Source organism: Paroedura picta, chromosome 6 (assembly GCF_049243985.1).
Source record: "Paroedura picta isolate Pp20150507F chromosome 6, Ppicta_v3.0, whole genome shotgun sequence".
NCBI classification, from domain to species: domain Eukaryota; kingdom Metazoa; phylum Chordata; class Lepidosauria; order Squamata; family Gekkonidae; genus Paroedura; species Paroedura picta.
Genome location: NC_135374.1, coordinates 41,080,877 through 41,100,446, shown reverse-complemented (window position 1 = coordinate 41,100,446; position 19,570 = coordinate 41,080,877). Strand labels below are relative to the sequence as shown.

General features: G+C 41.7%; 1 protein-coding gene across 7 annotated transcripts in view; it reads right to left on the bottom strand.

Annotated features, from left to right (window-relative positions):
* EPHA6 (EPH receptor A6) overlaps positions 1-19,570 on the bottom strand; it is a 537,720-nt gene that overhangs the window by 396,823 nt on the left and 121,327 nt on the right. For 6 of the 7 annotated variants that reach the window (XM_077342222.1, XM_077342223.1, XM_077342219.1 and 3 more), the window contains exon 3: positions 6,920-7,583. In XM_077342222.1, the coding sequence (XP_077198337.1) occupies positions 6,920-7,583 (664 nt within the window). The remainder of the gene's footprint in view (positions 1-6,919; positions 7,584-19,570) is intronic. The other variant, XM_077342226.1, reaches the window with a different exon arrangement.

Here is a 19,570-nt window from a genome sequence, read left to right as displayed (position 1 = left end):
GATGTGCGATTTAGGGATGTAAATCCTGTTTTGGCAATTCCCAAAATTGCAATTTTAAAATAGCTAAAACTTGACCCAGCTCCTGGACACCTTGGGATGCAGGCGACATCTTGTGGAGGGGGCTCTAAAACCTGCCAACATTCAAAGCTTTTCCAGGAACAGGTTCCTTTTGCAGAAATGGTCAGAGAATACTCTGAGACATCAAATAATGAGGAAAGTTTTCAAAGTCAACCTGTCATGGCTGATCAGATCCAGGGGTATTGGTGAGGGGACTATCAATGCTAAGTTTTCATCAATTGAACTCAAAGTAACTCATTTGAATCCTCTCTAAAGTGGGGGAAGGTGATGGAAAATCAAGATTCCTTGGCATCCCAAAGAATGTACACTGAAGGAACTGTAAGATGCAGAAACAACATTACAGGTAACTTCAAGACAGGTTGTGATGGTTTAGAATGCAGGGAACCCTCTGGCATACCAGTGGATAGGTAGTGTTGCCAGATGCCTACTTGGAGTCAGGCATCCCCCACCAAAGCTCCTTGTTTCCTTCTGGTGCTCAATGAAATGTTAGTGAGTGGAAAAACAAAAGACACCACAACATCACTTCCAGCTAGGAATCCAGAAGCAACACTGCATTGCATGAATCTATTGGCATTTCCCTGACTTTATGGCTTTTTCTACAGTTACAGGGAATTTTGCATGACATGGTGTCATCATCATGCAACATCAGTTCTTCTAGTCTCCTGTTGGTTGCTAGCACTGGGTCATTAGCTTTATAGATAGAAACCTGACTTGAAGGGGAGGTGAGACTTGATAAATGTGCAGGTCAGCTACATGCAGGTATTGTGTTTGGCAACTTCAGACATAGGGATGAACAATTAATTATTCCAGTTCTAACCTCCACTCTTGTGGCTGAAAAGATAATCTATCTTCTATCTGACCATATGGACAATGTATCATATAAAATTGTACTATTTGCTTTGGCTGCAAGGAAAATAAGGACCAACGTTGTTACCATTAAGGCAGGCTCTTAATATTCTTATATCCATGTAGTATTGTATGCTGTTTCATAGTTCTTTGGTCTTAAATTTTATATTTTATACAGTTCCTTTTATTCTATTTTATTGTTTATAAACTTGTATCTTATATTTTGTAAAGGCCTATGGCTATATACAAATAAATTTATCTATCTATATTAATTATTCCAATGAGGTTTCAATATAGGCTGCACAAAATGTGAAAGAAAGACAAGAGTTTGTACTCAATATCAGAAACTTGGTGTACTTTAGGTGTACTGAAGGTACCAATATCATAAATGAGGTGTACTGAAGGCTCATTTTTTTTTATAGTTTGGGAGGACAGATAAGAAATGACAAAAATTCTAGCATGCATCATTAAATCTGAAGAACTGCACTGATGCTTTTGACCAGAATCAAATTTCTTCTTAACATCCAAGCTATGTAATTAAACATTGACATTTACAGAAGCTGGCTACAAAATATCCTCCTCCAAACTGATAACAATCTCTGTTTCAACACTGGTTGCTAAATCAAGTAGAATCGTATTTTTACTTGATATAACCTCAAATATTGATATGTTCAACTTGTTCTTGACCTGCTCAGAAACCAAGGCAGATACCAGCAACAACAATACACACAATAAATCATTTTAACAAAGTTTGAGTCTAGGGATACCTTTTTGTGTGCCATCCCACATCTCTGTTCCAGAAATTGCAACCAGTCCAGAATGTGACAGCCAGGGTTCTCACGAGAACACCCTGGAAAGCACACATTTGACCAGTGATCCAACAGCTACACTGGCTCCCAGTGGAATTCTGCTAATTCTAAACAATTGGTGGCCCCTGGAACCAAAGAAGTACATCAACTAGGGCCAGGGCATTTTCCATCCTGGCCCCTACCTGGTAGAATGAGCTCCCAAAGCACACCTGGGCCCTGACAGAGCTACCTCAGTTTTGCAGGGCCTGCAAGATGGAGCTTTTCTGAGAGGCTTTTGGTTGGGGCAGATGAAAATGAACATCCAGATTCTATCAGGCCTTACCCAGCTCACGTGTTACTATCTACTGATATGGGAGATCTAGACCTCTGCCAGCCTAACTGTGACATAACAGAGACCCCATTTCTTAGATTTGCCCTTTCTGGGCTTTTTAATCTGAAGTTGACTTCTCCAATTTAAAATTTAAATTATCTTAAATTGTTTTTTTAAACTGTTTTAAATAAATTCTTGAATTTAATGTATTTGGTATACCTTGTTGTTTCCTGCCCAAAGCCAGATTGCTGGAATAGGCAGTATAGAAACCAAATGAATGAATGAATGAAAGAAACAAAGTTTTATTCAAGATAGAAGCTTTCATGTGCAAAACTGTATATCACCTGGTTTATCTTGGAACTAACAGAAATGCCCATTGCATCCCTGGAGAGGCCTCAGTGAGTCTTTTCAGGGTGGGGGGAGGCACTGTTGGACAGCTCACCCCCCGCTGCCTCCCCAAAAGGCAACCAAAGCCCATGGAGGCCTTGGCAGGCCTTTTCGAGGCAAAGGGAGGTGGTGGGCAGTCTGTTTCTTCCTGACACCCCCAAAAGGCTCACTAAGGACTGCGGAGGCTTCAGCAGGCTATTTTAGGGCAGAGGGGACATCCTGTTGGGCAGTCCACTCCTCCTCCTGCCACCCTGGCAGCTCTACCAAGGTCTGGCAAGGCTGTGGCTGTGCCTGTGGCTGCTTGGGTGGCTATAGCACTGGCAGGGGCTGCCTCCCCCTTCCCCCCACCCCCACCCCCCACCCCCACTGGCTCACATTGCCATCTGCCCTCCCTCCCAGCTCCTGCTTACTTCCAAGTGGAAGAAGTGGAAGGGGGATGTGGCCAGGAGTGGGACATCCTTCCTGATTGGCTGTTCGTTGGATGGACAGCCGATCAGGAATGGGACAGCTAGGACAGTGGTTGTTAGGCAGTAAATCCCAGCTCCTCCCAGCATCCCTTACTGGCTTTATTAAAGGTTACAGATTATGTGTGCATTTTAGTTGCCAATTGTATGGGGACCTTTGAACTTGTGGTTTACAATGATTCTCTACAATGTTGTTAGAATATAGCACTGGCGTATAAGTGCCTCTTGTGGCGCAGAGTGGTAAGGCAGCCGTCTGAAAGCTTTGCCCATAAGGCTGGGAGTTCGATCCCAGCAGCCGGCTCAAGGTTGACTCAGCCTTCCATCCTTCCGAGGTCGGTAAAATGAGGACCCAGCTTGCTGGGGGGTAAACGGTAATGACTGGGGAAGGCACTGGCAAACCACCCTGTATTGAGTCTGCCATGAAAACGCTGGTGGGCGTCACCCCAAGGGTCAGACATGACTCGGTGCTTGCACAGGGGATACCTTTACCTTTACCTTACTGGCGTATATGACTAGGAGATGCAAGTTAAAATTCCATTTTTATCAATGGAAGTTTGCTGGGTGCCTACACGCTAGCCACTATTTCAGTCTAATTTAACTCACAGGGTTGTTACAATATTGTAAGGTTCTTTGGGTACCCACTGGAGAAATTAACATTTTTTTTAAAACAGCAGAGTGTGAGCAACAGCAGAATGGCTCATTTCTGCAATCCCTATTAACAACTAGAGTTCATCATAATATGGGGAAAGCTCCTGGTGTTGCATTTTTGTACCAAGAAGATGATTTGCCTCAGTACTAGCACAGCAACTCAGACTTCTGCATCAGAACCCGATAACAAGCTATCTATACCATAGACTGAAAATTCTGTCTGGACACTTTTTCAGACAGAATTTGCCATCTATCTTGTAGCATCACAATGATAGCTTATCTGCAGTGCTGACAAGTGAACCAGAAATTCTGAGCTGTTTGTGGTTACTGTTCAGTTTATAAAACAGTTTGTAGACAGAAGACTGATTTTAAGGGCTTTTTAGTCCTGCAGCTTCTTTTTGAATCATTCACACTTGTATGGACATATATGTATTGAGCAGAATTTAAAATACAGCAAGAGCACCATAAACCAAAGACATTCATTTGAAGATTCACAAATGTATTAAAATGTTGTTCACCTTTGAGAATAGTGCATAAAACCTAAGAAATATCAAAGCCCGTACAAACACGATATGTTTAAATGCTAATTTCTCAGTTCTTGAGCAATTAAATAGCATAAAGATGTTTTTAGGTATGCCTTCTATTTATTATGCGTAGATCTTGCTTGTTCAGAAAAAAGTCAGAATGTTTTCTTGAATGTATGCAGTCAAAATGCTATGAAGGGATAAAAAGAATCTGCTGGATAGGTCTGGAATGTTATTATAAAGTAATCCTAAACAACTTTTTTTATACTCGTATTACTGAATATTTAGGCCATAATGTATGAGTAAACTGAGGTTTGATTGGGTGAAAAAATCCTGCCTTCTCTTCAGAAGCAATACACATTTTCCTGCTACATTGCCAGTATAAAAAGATCACACAATGGTAGTCCCCTTCTTGGTTCAGTCACAAGGGGCCAAATTAGATGTTAACATTTTTTAAAGATGAGTCCAAGTTCTACAGACTCAGGGACTATTTTTTAAATGGTAGTCCAGCTGTGGTGGGAACTGCAGGGCTGGTGCAGAATAGGCTCTTGCTTTCTACTCTCCATAATCTTTCCATTCAAAAATGATGCTGGGGAAGTTATTCCCTCCTTTTTAGATGTTCTGCATACACAGGAAACTACACCTTACACTCTGGTCTAGGGTAGCGATCCCCAACCTGTGGGCTGCGGACCACATGTGGTCCTTCGACTAATTGGAGGTGGGCCCCGAAGGATGCCTTCTCCCCCCCCCCGGCCCTTTACTTCACACCCCCCCCGGCCCTTTACAACACACTTCGGGTGCCATTGTCTCCCACCACTCCCAGATGGGACTATCTCGTTGCAGAAAAACAGGGTTCCCATTGATTTGTCATTGTCATAAGTTAAAATTTCCATGAAAATAAAATGTTCCTTATGTTCATTGTTGTGGAGTGTCTGTATCTTATTTTGAAGGGATGTTTAAACATTACCATAGCAATCAGAGAGTGTTAGGGCAGTGGTTGAAAGTAGAGGAGTAAACTAACCCCCCCCCGGGCCTCAGTAAAAGCCGTTGAGTGGTCCCTGGTGAGTGCCCCCCAGCATTGAGTGGTCCCTGGTGATAAAAAGGTTGGGGACCACTGGTCTAGGGAACACCCCAAGCTCTCCATTTTAAAGTAAAAAGGAAGGTCTAGTTTGCCCAGAATACTTCTGTTATGCAGTGGTTCACTAAGTAGGTTTAAGTATGTAAAATGCTCTATAATCCACCTTGTTTGCACAGAGAGCTTTTTTGAGTCAAAGATGATGTCTGATTAAAAAGCTGGAGGCCCATGTGTACTTCTCACCTTTGAAGCTGAGGTGAAAAGGAATGTATGAGTCCTAACCTTCAGGTGTGGCCTGGAGTTTTCCTGGAGTTACAGCTTATCTCTAGACTACTTCCCCTGGAGGAAATGACATCTTGGAAATATGGACTCTGTGGCATCACATCTCCACTGAACTCCCTTCTTTCCCCAAACTCCACCCTCCTCAGATATTGCTCCCAAATCTTCAGGAATTTCCCCAGCCTTAACTTCATGTCCATCTACTTGTCCATATGCTAAGTAGGACAAGCCAATTCATTTTCTGTCCTCAATGAGAATACAATCATGTCATCATGACAGGCTGACAAAGAACACAATGATTAGATATGATCAAAATGGACACTGGCAAGAGCATTATACAAATAAAAAATTATGTGCAAGATCAAAAAATGTGGTGACATTTGACCCATAGGATCACCAGGAGTGGAATGCAACTGAATGGCTAACATCAACATCATGGCAGGACCTTTTAATTGTACCAATTGCAAAGAATTTCACAAATAAAATGCACAGAACAAGCTGCAATAATCCAGCATGCTGGAACTCTCATAATATCAGAATCTTTTGAGGAAAGTTCCACTTGCTGATTGGGAAAACAACCATCAAAATGGCTTTCTGAAATCCCTAACATCCATCTAAACGTAAAATAAATAAATAAAATTATACTATGGATTTCTATCACTCACTATGTTCATCAATGATCATTCCTTTAAGAAAAATGAAACAGCCTGACACAAAGAAATGCAAAATCTTGGCTGACCCAAATCAGTACTTAACCCACACAGGGCAAGTTTTTTCAAGCAACGTAAGTGTTATCAAGAGTCACCATTCATAATATCTACTGGTGCACTAACCGTAACTTATTCTCCGCCTTTTCTATATAGGTCTGTAAAGATGACAATTATGCTGTAGAGTTTCACAGTGGATATTATATATGTAATCTAATCAAATACTAGTACAAGAAACAGCACATAAAGGAAATAGACTACAATGTATTTCTACCTAGGACATCTACCTGTTATCTTTTTTCACATGAAATTATTGTTAATTTTTGTAATAATATTCCAATTAACATAGCATATATCACTGCAAATAATAAGCACTGGCCTAATATATTGTTTTTCACAAATGTATCCATTCCAGATACCTTAAGCACACTGCACTAAATCTTTTCTCTTCTACTGAACTTGGCACACACATTCCACTTAATTATTTGGTATCTATCCTGCAACTCAATTCCATTATTCATTATAACCAGCAATCTCAAATAGTCCACTTTGCTCATACTTTTCTTGAAAGTCCACAACTTTGCTTTTATAATCTGTCCATTCTTTGTTGAGAATGGTCCTGAGCTGAATATATCCCAAGCAACTTTCAACTGTGAATCATATAATCTTCCCTTTACCCCTTATTAGAGAAAGTTTGGCCACAACATTTAATGAAAGCTCAACTAAAATCTATGTGATTAAAGAAAAAATGCAAAGATTGTCTTGGAATGTGATTTTAAAAGAGCCTCTTACCATGACAGGAACCATCCACTTCTTCATACCCAATACTACAGATGCATCGTCCTAGAGGCACAAGCCAATCCCCATCTGCTCCACAATATAATTTGGGAGTGTCTCGCTCTTCAGCACTCTTCACACAGGAGCCTCGTACTTCCACTAAAGAGGAAGAATCAACTCTTGGAATAGTGTCAGGAAACATAGCCAAGTTCCGAACAGTGAAAGGACACTTTTTGTAGTAAACACGGACAGAGACCAAAGCAATGCAGGCACCAATGTCTTGAAAAGCAAGAAAAAATCCTTTCCTGTTTATTGGTCCCACCTCACGAACTTCTGTGTTCAGTTTAAGGATGCGGTCACCCAAATCCATCTGAGTAAAACTTTCATCAGCTGCAATAGTATCAATTTTACTGTATTGATTTGGTTTGAATTTAATTCCGTGGGATTCATCTGATTCCAGGTAGTAGAGATTAAATGTTTCCTTGCATGTCCCCAGTACCCATGGAATGCTGTTGCAGTCCCTCAGTGTAAACTTCATTTCCACATAAATTTTCTGGGCTGCATCACGGGAAATCCAATTTGTACGAAGCCAGTTGTTTTGGTTTGCTTCCATAACATTACATACCTGGTAAGTGTGAATGGGGCGATTATATTCATCCATTTCTGTTATGGCATCCCACTGAAAAGAAAATGCATTTTATGAAGAAAAAAAATAAGGTCTCAGCAAAGCAGAGAATTGGGCTACTAACATTCTAATAATTGTTACAATTTGAAGGAAATATGATGTTGAAATAACTCTTTCCTCTGACTGTCAGAGTCAGGGTGGGGTTGCCCAAAGGATGGTAAACACTAAAAGCTACCTAGTACAGTACGTCCTTAAAAGAGGCTAATAGCTTATGGTGCAGATCAGTACTTTAAATAAACTAGCTAAATCTAAGCATGTTTTTTTTTTAGATTTGAGATTAGTGCTGGGGACTGCATGAGCTAAGTGGCTTCCTATGTAAAATCATATTCATATTTATTCATTTTTAACATTCTTTTGCATCGTTCCACCAGATCAGGGTCCCCAGGGCAGCACACATAAAACATGAGAACAATCAAAAGCAATGTTAACATTACAAAACAGTTCAATAAAAACATTTTAATTTCATTTTAAAATCGACACATCTTGCATCCATGTAAATAAATGTAAAACTGATTAACATGCAGGCTGGCAGTTGGGCTCAATGATGATGCTCACACCTTAATTTGGTTGGCAAACAGGCCACAGCTTTTATTTAACCAATAACATGTGTGGGCTAACAAGGGAATAAGGATCCTGAACCCACCTTGGGGCAGCTGACCCGTAACTGCTCAAATGGCGCCCTGGGCATCCTGTCCCAGATCCCTGCTGGGCTCTGGGACCCCTTGCCATAGATCTTGCAAAACCAGAGGTATCTGGAATGCTTCAGGAGGCGTGGACCTCCCTCAGCCCATTCCAGCTTACCTGACATTGAATGTTTTGGGCCTACCACTTCGGGTCGGTCACATTCAATGCCATTGCCTCTTTCTGAGGCCCCCCAATCCTGGAAGACACATTGCTTCCCTCTGCTACAATCATACCTGTTCAGGTTCCTTTACACTCTGAACACATGCAAGACCAAATTCCCCCGTAATCCTAACTATATGGGGTGGGTGGGAAGTTGCCTGCTGGCCGGCAGGGGAGGAAGGAGGCCGCCTACGAGCACATGGTGCCTTTTAAGTGCCACGCACTCACTCCTCCCCTGCCCTCTCTTTCCTGGCGCGGCTCTTCTGAGCCATGCATGCCCAGCCCCATTGGGACGTGCTCCCACAGCGCCATCCTCCTCCGCCTCGCTGCCTCGTTAATGGTGGCCACGGTAAGTCATGGCTGCATTAAAATAAGTAATAATTATCTTCTTTCTGGAAATATTTTAACAAATTTAGAGACACCAGAAATATTTGTTATGCTGATTAGCGATTACTTCATATATACTTGCTTCTTAGCATATGAAACATGTGTTATTTGAGTGGTAGACCTGCTGTGGATTTCGACATATCCCATTTTAACCAGCCACAAATTCTTCCTTACAGAAGTGAGTTCAGGAGATAACCAGACCTTATTTCCAGCAGAAACTAGCTATGCAGTGAGCTGATTGGTGGACAGTTTCCAATTGTTCTTGGCATGCAAGGAGAGGTGGTGGGTGAGAATACATATGTCTGTGTGGGGGAAAGCAGTGTACATGACTGCAATGAACAGAGGTTTGTCATGACATCTAAATGTGGGCAGACTGAGAAAGTGAGCCACAAATAGAATGTTAATTAGAATGACTTCAGAGGCTGGTATGTTAGAATTCAACTAGAAACCATTAAATGTCTAAGCGAAAAGACTGCCTTTCAATCAATAGCAGAGAAATAACAAATGATGTACATGTTACAACAGATATAATACAAATGAACTTATGTTTCCTCTAACGTATGGAAGCACTCCAAAACGTGTACAGTTTTACATTATAGGAAGAGCTAGGTATGTATATGTGCTGAAAAGACACTTGATTTGGGGCATTCTGTCTGCGTATTGATTGATATATCACAAAGCTGAACACCTGTTCATAAATGCTACCCAAACTGCTAGAGTTCTTCTTTGCACTGCCATAAAACATCATAGCATCTATTATTAACTTTTACAGCTTTTCATTTTTCCAGTAGAAACTTTCTAAGGAAATGGAATACATGTTGTTTGCAAATATATTTGCATACTCTATAGCAGGCTTTCTCAACTTTTTAACCATTGAGAAACCCCTGAAACTTTCTTCAGGCTTTGAGTAACTCCAGAAGTGGCACAATCATGTAGAACATTGTTGGGAAGCTTAGCGTGGCCACCCAGGGCCTCTCCCCTTCCCACCCCCTCCAGGCCCATATGGTCGTATCAACCAAGAAATGTTTAACAAATTAAAATAATTAACTCCCACCCATTCAGGAAACCCTTCCAGGGCCATCAAGAAATCCCAGGATTTTACAAAACACTGCTTGTTGCTCTATAGGCAACAAAATAAAGTTTGTGAAATACCCAGAAATGTAAATGGTTACATAACTTCCCCCTCTTGCTAACACTCTCAAAATTAATAGTTCCTTAAATTATATGTTCACAAATTCCAGATTTATTAAAGTTATAGTCATTGTGTGTGGTTTTTGCTGTTAAGGGTTTACAGTCATTAAAAGTGCAGCTATATTTCTTTGGCACTGTGTCTGAAACATACTATTTATTTTACAAAAGGTAAACCAAAGTGTTATATATTGAAATACATTAGGCAGGCAAGTTATAAGTAAGCACAAAATATGTTATTTGGTTCAATGCTAATGTGTAGTTTCCACTTTAGGGCAGTGAAAAAATATGTACTTAGTATAAAGATCTGTAGAAAAATGGTTAGTGAAGTTCACAGAATATTGTTGGATGTATTTACAGTGAGCTTGGAGAACCAATGCAACGATTCCATGTTTTATGAAACAAATCTAGATATGAAAAATTTGTATGCAAAAATTTAGCTGTTAAAGATGTAGTGAGGAGAATAAACACAGTTGCATCCTGTTCAATTTAGGTTTATTGAGATCATTTCACAAAAGTATTAGCCACAAAGCAGAAAACAGAATATTCAGGTGCTTCTCTCACTCAAGCAGTGGCTTAATAATCATGACTGTTAAAGCAACAGAGGAGGAAAAACAATTGATTAGCAGGGTGGCATTTCTGCAAATGAATACACAACTCACTTTTTGACATAAGTATGGCTGCAGCCATTTTATTATGTCTTCCTAAAGAGGGTTGGCCCAGCATGGAAACGAGCCTGACCCCTCAGCCATCCTGAGGGTCCCAGGATGCCCCGAGTCTGCTCCATCCCAGCCAGGAGACCAGGCCCTAAGCATCCAGAATCCCTCACCAGGAAGTGACCATAGTGGGCCCACCAGGCATCCACTTCAATTTGGAACCCCTAGGCCACTTAGCTATGGACCCCTGACCTCCTAGCTGAGTAGGCTGTGCTTGTATGTCTGTGGGTCTCATTAAGGAGACCACCAACCTCTAGGGAGTCTAGTATGCAAACTGGACACCCTGCCAACAGGCTCCAACCATGCCTGAACTGAAGCTGTAACAAACAGAACCAGTCTTAACAAAAGAACACGAAAACCAGAAACATAGGGTGAGAGGGAGAGAAGCTGTCCGCTGAAAAGGCACAGAGAGGGAGAGCCAGAAGCACTCTGTACCTATATAGGTCCATGCTCCGCCTCCCATGAATGCCATGGCTGCATGCATCCTGGTGCCCCTTGCTCACCATCTTCATTGGCTACCACCCACTTCATCAATCACGGCCATGGTGAGTCCCAGCCACTATCAGACAAGATGGATGAATACAACTTAAAATAAATGAAGATACAAAGGAAGGCACAACCAAGTTCAAATATTAAAGACAGCATTATAAATGGGACTGAAGATACTGAATCCCATTTCTGCTGGAATAACAGTGAACAATGATGATGCAACACAGAAGTTCCTTGGACATTCAAGTAACAAACTTAAAAGCTTGAAGCATTTCAGCAGAAAAGTTTCAAAGAAAAACTCAAACAAGAAATTGCAGATTTGGAATTGATACGCAGATATACTGCTGGCCCTGGAATCAGTTGGAATGGTTAGCTCACTGCAAAAAGTAATTGTTCCTCCTTACAGTTTTAAGCACACTGTTCATGTAATTTACTATGGCAGTTCCTGTGGGGATTGAAGAGTCATACCTAATCTTAAGACTACAGAGAAACTAGCTGCTTTGGAGGATGAATTCTATGGCATTGCATTCCAGTTGTTCTCCCTCTCCTCCTCAAACTCTGCCTTCCTCAGGCTCTGCCCCCAAATCTCCAGAAACTTCCTAAACTGCTGTTGGCAACACAATTATCTGTGTATCAATAGCTGATATTGGTGTGTATCCACTTTGAATAGTTTGATTGGAAGCTCAGGGGCTTTTTGCACGCCTTCAAAATCGCACAATGGTTGCTAATTGAAAACGCTATTGATTTGCCATAACGCACGACGTCGTCGACAATCTGCCACACACCTGAAACCAATCTGCAAAAAGCGCTTCCTTGTAGCGCTTTCAGGGAAATCCCCAAAAGTGGATTCACCCTCCAGAAAGCGATACACTCCTGCAACCAATCTGCAACACTAGCGAAAAAGACCTGTGCGTTAACATTGTTGCGGTTTCTACAAAGTCCCTCCCCCTGGCTCTCTTCTCTGATCTTCCGGCGAAGCGATCACCATTTTTTTTTCTCCGAGCGAGCGGGGATAAACGCACCAGCGAGCCTCTTTCTGTTTAGAGGCTTCCCTGGCTTCAGTCCTTCCCCTTTAGTCACTAAGCACAAACCACAGAAAAGCCCGTTTGCTGATGTATTTTCCCATTAATTTTTACACATTTATTCAGCCGAAAATCGGGCCCGTGAGAGGGGGGGGATTTTTTTTTTCACTCGGAGGCAGCGTGGCAACGATCAAACGATCAAACGACAGCTCAAACACACCAGGCAGCTGGATGGGTCTCTCCGTTGCAACGAATCTACCCAGATTCATTGCTATGGGTCTGTTTTTTTTTTAAAGCTTTCTTAAAGGGAAAGGGGCTGTTTGGGAGCATGCTAACGGCTGCCCATTGACTGCTTGACAGCCAGGGGCGGGACAGCTCGGCAATAGCGCTTCCTTTCTAGCGATTTCTGCCGAGACCGGAAGCCTGTGGGAAACGCTACAAAACGCAACTGGATTCCACCACAAAGGCAGGTATGCATAACGACGAATTCCAGTACTTTAAATGGCGATTTTTCATTCAGTGACCAATTTGCAACAAAGATCCCGGTGCGTAAAGCCCCTCAGTTTTGACTGGACAGTGATTCCCTACTTCATTCCCCTATATCTGCTCTTTGTACTTTTGTGTATAAATCTCTTTTCAACTGAATGCAACATTTCATGCAGTCTTATGCCATAGTAGAAGAAGAAGAAGAAGAAGAAGAAGAAGAAGAAGAAGAGTTGGTTCTTATATGCCGCTTTTCCCTACCCGAAGGAGGCTCAAAGCAGCTTACAGTCGCCTTCCCATTCCTCTCCCCACAACAGACACCCTGTGGGGTGGGTGAGGCTGAGAGAGCACTGATATCACTGCTCGGTCAGAACAGTTTTATCAGTGCTGTGGCGAGCCCAAGGTCACCCAGCTGGTTGCATGTGGGGGAGCGCAGAATCGAACCTGGCATGCCAGATTAGAAGTCTGCACTCCTAACCACTACACCAAACTGGCTGCGGGGATAGTCAACCTGTGGTCCTCCAGATGTTCATGGACTATGAGCCCCCTGCCAGCGTTTGCTTGCCTGTACATACGTACATCCATTGGTAAGAAATAGCCCACGTGTTCAATTTACAAATGAAATTAGAGAGCAGTACTTAAATGTGAGGTTTATGTAATACATTCAGCTGAGCGTGCATTGATTGTAACATAACAAAGAACTACCAAAAGTACAATGTGCACAAATTTTATCTGCATTCACTGTAATTTATGAACAAGATTTTAGTCTTTAAAATGCCACAAGTTAACCTATTTTAATTTTTACTATAAAATGTAATGCAAGTTTCTTACTGCAACAAATTGAGAACAAAAACCAATGCACAGGAAGATCGGGGTTGTTTTGTTGGTCTTTTACATATTATTTTATTTGGTTTTCCAATCTTTCAGTCCATCAGAAGTCAGTAGATACAAAAAGCGCCATTTATGTGCGTGTATAAATTGTGCCTTTTGTAGGCAGAATACACAAACATGAATTAGTCATCACTCGACTATATCAACGGAGCATTAATAAGTAATGCTGTTCAGCCATAGTTTGTTTCTGGATAGGTTCCTGCATACAAAAGTAGTGAAGTGCTGCCCTACATATGAGGAGGACAGTATGAGGAGTGTTGTTTGATGCATGGTTTTGTATCAGTGTAGGTAGTTACTTACAGGACCCTTGATATTCCTTCAAGCTCTTTAATTCAGAGGTAGTAATTGTTTATAAATGGAAACCTGTCACATGTTACCATGCTAAAAACACTACTATTGGCAAAACAGGCCAAGAATAGCCATTGGCTACATTTGATCAAAATCCTTAGAATTGTTATTTTGGAAATATAAGAGATGCACAGATTTTATTTTGTTTGCTGAAGTCCAGTCTTCTTCATAAACAAAGTCTATTTTAAGACCAGCTGTAAAATAGACCATTATTTTGGTGTCCCACTGGGATGAGATACATACATAGCAAGAAACATCAGCTACCACTATCCAACATCAGCCATTATGCATCACAGTGATGGAGGGTGAGAATGAGTGAGAGGGGAGGCAACCTCTGAGTGACCATCCCAGACATATTACAGTCTATAGTTACCAGAATGGCAATAGTGCCATTTGGCAGAGTGAAGAGAGTGAAATAAGACATTGCATGGATCCATACAACATGATCACAAAACTCTTCTTGTTGGAATGAGGATGCTAGGCAGAAATTTCCAGGGTGTTTGTTTCTTTTTTCTTTTCTGGATTTACTTCCAAATTCACATATTAAGATTAGGCTACAGGACCACAGTACATAATATGTTTAAGCCAAAAATGTAAAGGAATTGCTCTTTATTGATAAAATTGTGGCTATCCATACAGTATAATCTTAAATATGCTAATTCTCTTTAGGTTCAGTAGGAAGTCCAAGATATATTATACATAAGGCTTTTACTCTTAATGGGAAATGTGATTAAAAAATCTGTGACAGTCATGCAGTTGCACCAAAAGCTTGATTAAAAAGGCTTTTCTTGAGGTAAAAATGAGAATAGAAATGCAGTGATAGTCATAATTTAGATTTGAACAGCTGAACAGTACATTGTCTTGCTGTAGGGAACTATTTTAAAGCCAAAAGCCATCAATTGCTTCTTTCTCCTCCCAAAGAAAAATGGTTAAACTATCTTCCTCCAAATATGATAGTTTCCATGAAACTATTTAAATATTCACTTTGAATCAAAACCCTAGTTTGAGTTTGAAAATTAGAGCTTTGAATCCTGCTCCTAGCCATGTAGTTAATAGTATAAATCTCCTTTCTTTGGGAGGAAAGTGAGGATTCTGCATTTAAATAATGACTAATTTCATTAATGGAAAGGAGGATTTATTATATGCACATACTTTCTGTTACACTGAGGGCAAGAATTAAGGTCCAAAATGCAGAAAAAGAAAACAATCTAATGTTCAAACTAATCTTTTAAGGTGTGATAATATCTTGTCACTGCTGACAGACCCTGGGGAAAAACACACAATGAAATTAATTTCAACCACTGAAATTTATTTCAGTCATTGAAACTGAGATTCGCAGCGTCACAAATAACAAAAATCCAAACCCCTGTATACAATTTTCTTAATTATTAGAAGATGTCTTCACTCCACCAAAAAGTGACATTACCTTCTGAGGACACTTATTGGCAGAAGTCACTGTGCTCTAAACCATAGAACAACAGGGTACAAACAGGGTACAAACAAACACATTGCTGTCTTAATTTGGCTTCTGTAATGGTCTGTCAAGAGTTAATGCTTAACAGAGTCTGAAAAACCTTTGATTGACAAGCTGTTTAAATTGAACTCTGTGGAAAGATTCAGGAAATAATAGTTGGGAATTGATAGTTGAAGAAGAGACAGTTAACCATTAAGTGTGAACTGGGAAGAAGGCAAGTGAGAAGAATCAGAGAGGATCCCTATTCAAGCTGTAAAGGAAAATTGTGTCCAGTTAACCCTGCCTAGTGAAAAGAGACATAACTCTTAAAAGAAGAGTGATTCCTGGTCTCTGGATATAGAAGGATTTTGGGAACTTGGTTGTATGTTCCTTCCCCCTAGACCAGCCTTACTTAACCTTTTTACTGCCAAGAAAGCCCTGAAACTTTCTTCAGGCTTTGAGAAACATCAGAAGTGATGTCAGCAGGACCCCAAGTCCCTGACATGCCCCTAGAAGTCACATGTCAACCAGTGTGACATCACCTGGTCATTCCTACCAGATGTGAAATCATGCGCCATCCCACCCCAATGCCAGAAATGGCCCAGTAGCCTACTCCACTTGGCTGAGAACAGGGCTGGGTCAGGCATCTGCCACTCCATTGTCCCATGCCACCTCCCCAGTGTAGTTAAGTTAAAATGAGACCTCTCTGGATACCCACCATGTGTGACGAGCCTTGGCCATCAAGAAATTTATAACTTACCTTTCCACCCCCTCCAATCTCATCATGGGCCATTTTGGGAGGGGGGGGGACTGACATAATCATACAGTCATATCGCCTAACATATTTTTAAAAAAATTAAAAATATAAAAATTAATTAACTCCAACCCAATTAGCAAAACCCTTCCAGGGCTGTTGAGAAACCCCAGGTTTTCATAAAATCCCTGTTGAGAAAGCCTGTTCTAGACTTTAAGAGTCACTGAAACTCTGAAAACTATTCTTGAGTGTTTAAGCAGAAATTGAAAAGAAAAACTCTCTCCTGAAATACAGCCGCAGATCACAGTAGTAACTCCTGTGTAAGAAGACAGGCCCAATTCTGATCAGGATTCAGGTCCATGGCACAGGGCAAAAGAGGTTTCCACATTCTCCCCCCCCCTTTTTTTTTCTGCAGCTAAAACAAGCTTGAGAGGGAATTATTCACTCCATCAGGAGGCTGCCTGCGCACAGAAGGCTTGCACTTGCAGCTTATCAATGAGACAATCAGCTGCTCCCAAAGCCTCCAGAGTTGTTTTGGATGCCAAAAATAGCCCAGAGGGAAGGCTTCTGATCAGAAGTGGGCTTGTCTGTTTTATTTTCTGAGGAGTTATGCGTGGCACAATCAAAGAGCCTCAGATTCTAGCACATTTCTCAAGGCGGGTAGTTCTGGAGAACAAGACTAAAAGTTCAGCATGATATATAGCAGAGTGGGCCCCGGGTTTGAAATAGAGAAAAAGTCTTCTGAGGTGAGCAGTTTTACCCCATTTTAAGCTAATTGGGGCGTGGGGCATGGGGGGTTATAATGGAAGTAACAGCGAATCTGTTTCATCATCTTTTGCACTATGGTATGCTGCACTAATCATGAAGTTTTAGAGAAATCACATTAGGCAATATTGAAATCACAAGAATGCCAGTATTAGGCAAAATTTTGCCTCAAGCCAAACCACAATAATAGAAATCAGCATTTCAATGTATGAAAGGATAAATAAGAAAAAAAGTTAAGCTAGAATACAAAATTGTTCTCCCAGAATTTTGCATCTGCTAAGCTACATTAAGCAGAACTCGTTTTCTCCCCAGATTTCACTAGTATTTAACAATTATATAAGCAGCAGTATAAAGGGCAAAGCTTCTGATTTATTACCCTCTGCTAGTCCTATCTCAGTACTAAGCATTTTTGCAGCCTGTTCAGTTTTATTAAAAATAAATGCTTTATTCAGCTTTACGAAAGCTTTACAAAATAACTATTAGAAACATTAATTGCTTTTCACCTGGTAGAACTGCCTGCTATAGGACAGCTTCATTTACATTGTCATTAAAGCAAAAGGAAAAGAACCAACAATCCCAAAGCCACTTACTCCAGTATTTCAGGATCTGCTCTAATTTTTTATAGTCTTCTAGCCATATGACAAAATGCTCTCTTGGATGGTTCTTAAATGTCTGGATTGTGTCATTCCTTCTTTATGTTGTGTGGCTAAGACATTTCTATACATAAAATTAAATGGCAAACATCATCTAGATCAGCGGTCGGCAACCTTCTGCCTGCCACGGCCTGCTGCTGCACCGTAAGGGGAGACGGTGGCCCGGGTCCCCGCGCATGCGCGGCAGCCACAGCACAAACGTGCATGCGTGGACTTGCCGCGTGTGCGTGTTTGTATCCGGCGGGGGCGCAAATGCGCATGCACGGCAGCCCTGGGCATGAAATTGGCTGCACATGCGAACTGCTGCACATGCGAGTTTGCGCCCCCATCGGATGCAAACGCGCACGTGCGCTTTTGTGCTGCCGGCATGTCGGTGGCCGCGGCTCTCTCTCCCCGCCCCTCCAGGCCGCCAGCAAATCGGCCGCCAAAGCAGCCAATTAGCTTGTGGCCTGGCAAGCTTCTCTTCCCCCCCCCCCTCTCAAAGCAAGAAGCTTGCTTTGGCGACCGATTTGCTCGCAACCTGGCAAGCTTCTCGCTGCTGGGGGGGCGGGAAGAGGGAGCCGCAGCCCAGCGCCAGGCAGCGGCCCGGGAGTTGGGGACCACTGATCTAGATCATTATCCACAGTTAGCATAGCACAGTGATTAAAGTGTTGGACTAGGACCTTAAATGTAGGTTTGAATCCCACTGTACCATGGAAGCTCGCTGGGTGACCTTGAGCCAGTCACACAGTCTCAGCTTAATCTACCTCACAGGGTTGCTGTGAGGATGTGGGAACCATTGAATACTGGATTCACCATGCTGCAACAAAATGAAATGAAGTTATGTATCAAGAACAGGAGATAAACATTTATAACCTCACTGGGATCATGATCTGGATTGTCAGCAGCAAACGAAGAGAGCTGTGGACCGGAGACACAAGCTGAGACTCCAAAGTGTTGATTGATCCAAGGATCAAATAAAATGTTTGCTACTGATTTTAGAATCATAGACTTGGAAGGGATCTCGAGGGTCATCTAGTCCAACCCCCTGCGCAAGGCCAGAACTCCCAGTTACCTGCCCACACACAGTGACCCCAATTTCATGCCCAAGTGATTCTCCCCACCAAAAATCTCCAAAATCCAGCCTGTCCTGGAGGGAATTCAGCTACCATCCCACAGTGGCGACTAGCAGTTCCCTGGGTATGCAAGGAAGGGCCACAAAAGACAAACATGGCACATCTCTTCCTGCCCACCCATCTCAATCTGCCTAAATTCATACAATCAGGATTTCTGTCAGATGACTATCTATCCTCTGCTTAAAAACATCTAAGAAGGATAACCCACTACCTCCTGAGGAAGACTATTCCATTGAGGAACCGCTGGAACTGTCAGGAAGGGAAGCCTGTTCCACTGAGGAACTGTTAGAACTGTCAGGAACTTCTTCCAGATGTTTAGCTGAAAATTCGTTTGAACTGATTTCAAATCATTGGTTTTGAGCCGACCATCTGGGGCAACAGAAAACAACTCTGCTCCTTCTTCTCCATGACAGCCCTTCAAGTACTTGAAGATGGTTATCATATCACCTCTTAGTCATCTCTCCAGGCTAAACAGACCAAGTTCCCCCAACCTTTCCTCATATGACATGGTCTCCAAACCCCTCACCATCTTCGTAGCTCTCCTCTAGACATGCTCCAGTTTTTCTACATCTATCTTAAGTTGTGGTGCCAAAACTGAATGCATTACTCCAAATGAGGTCTTAGGAGAGCAAAGTGGTAATATTACCTCACATGATCTGGACACTATACTTCTTTTAATACAACCCAAAATTCCAATTGCCTTTTTAGCTGCTGAGGCACATTGCTGACTCATGTTCAGTGTCTGGTCTACTAAGACCCCCAGATCCTTTTCACAAATAGTATTGCCAAGACAAGTCTTGCACATGCTATAGTGATGCATATGATTTTTTCTACCTAAATGAAGAATTTTACATTTATTACCATTAAAATTCAT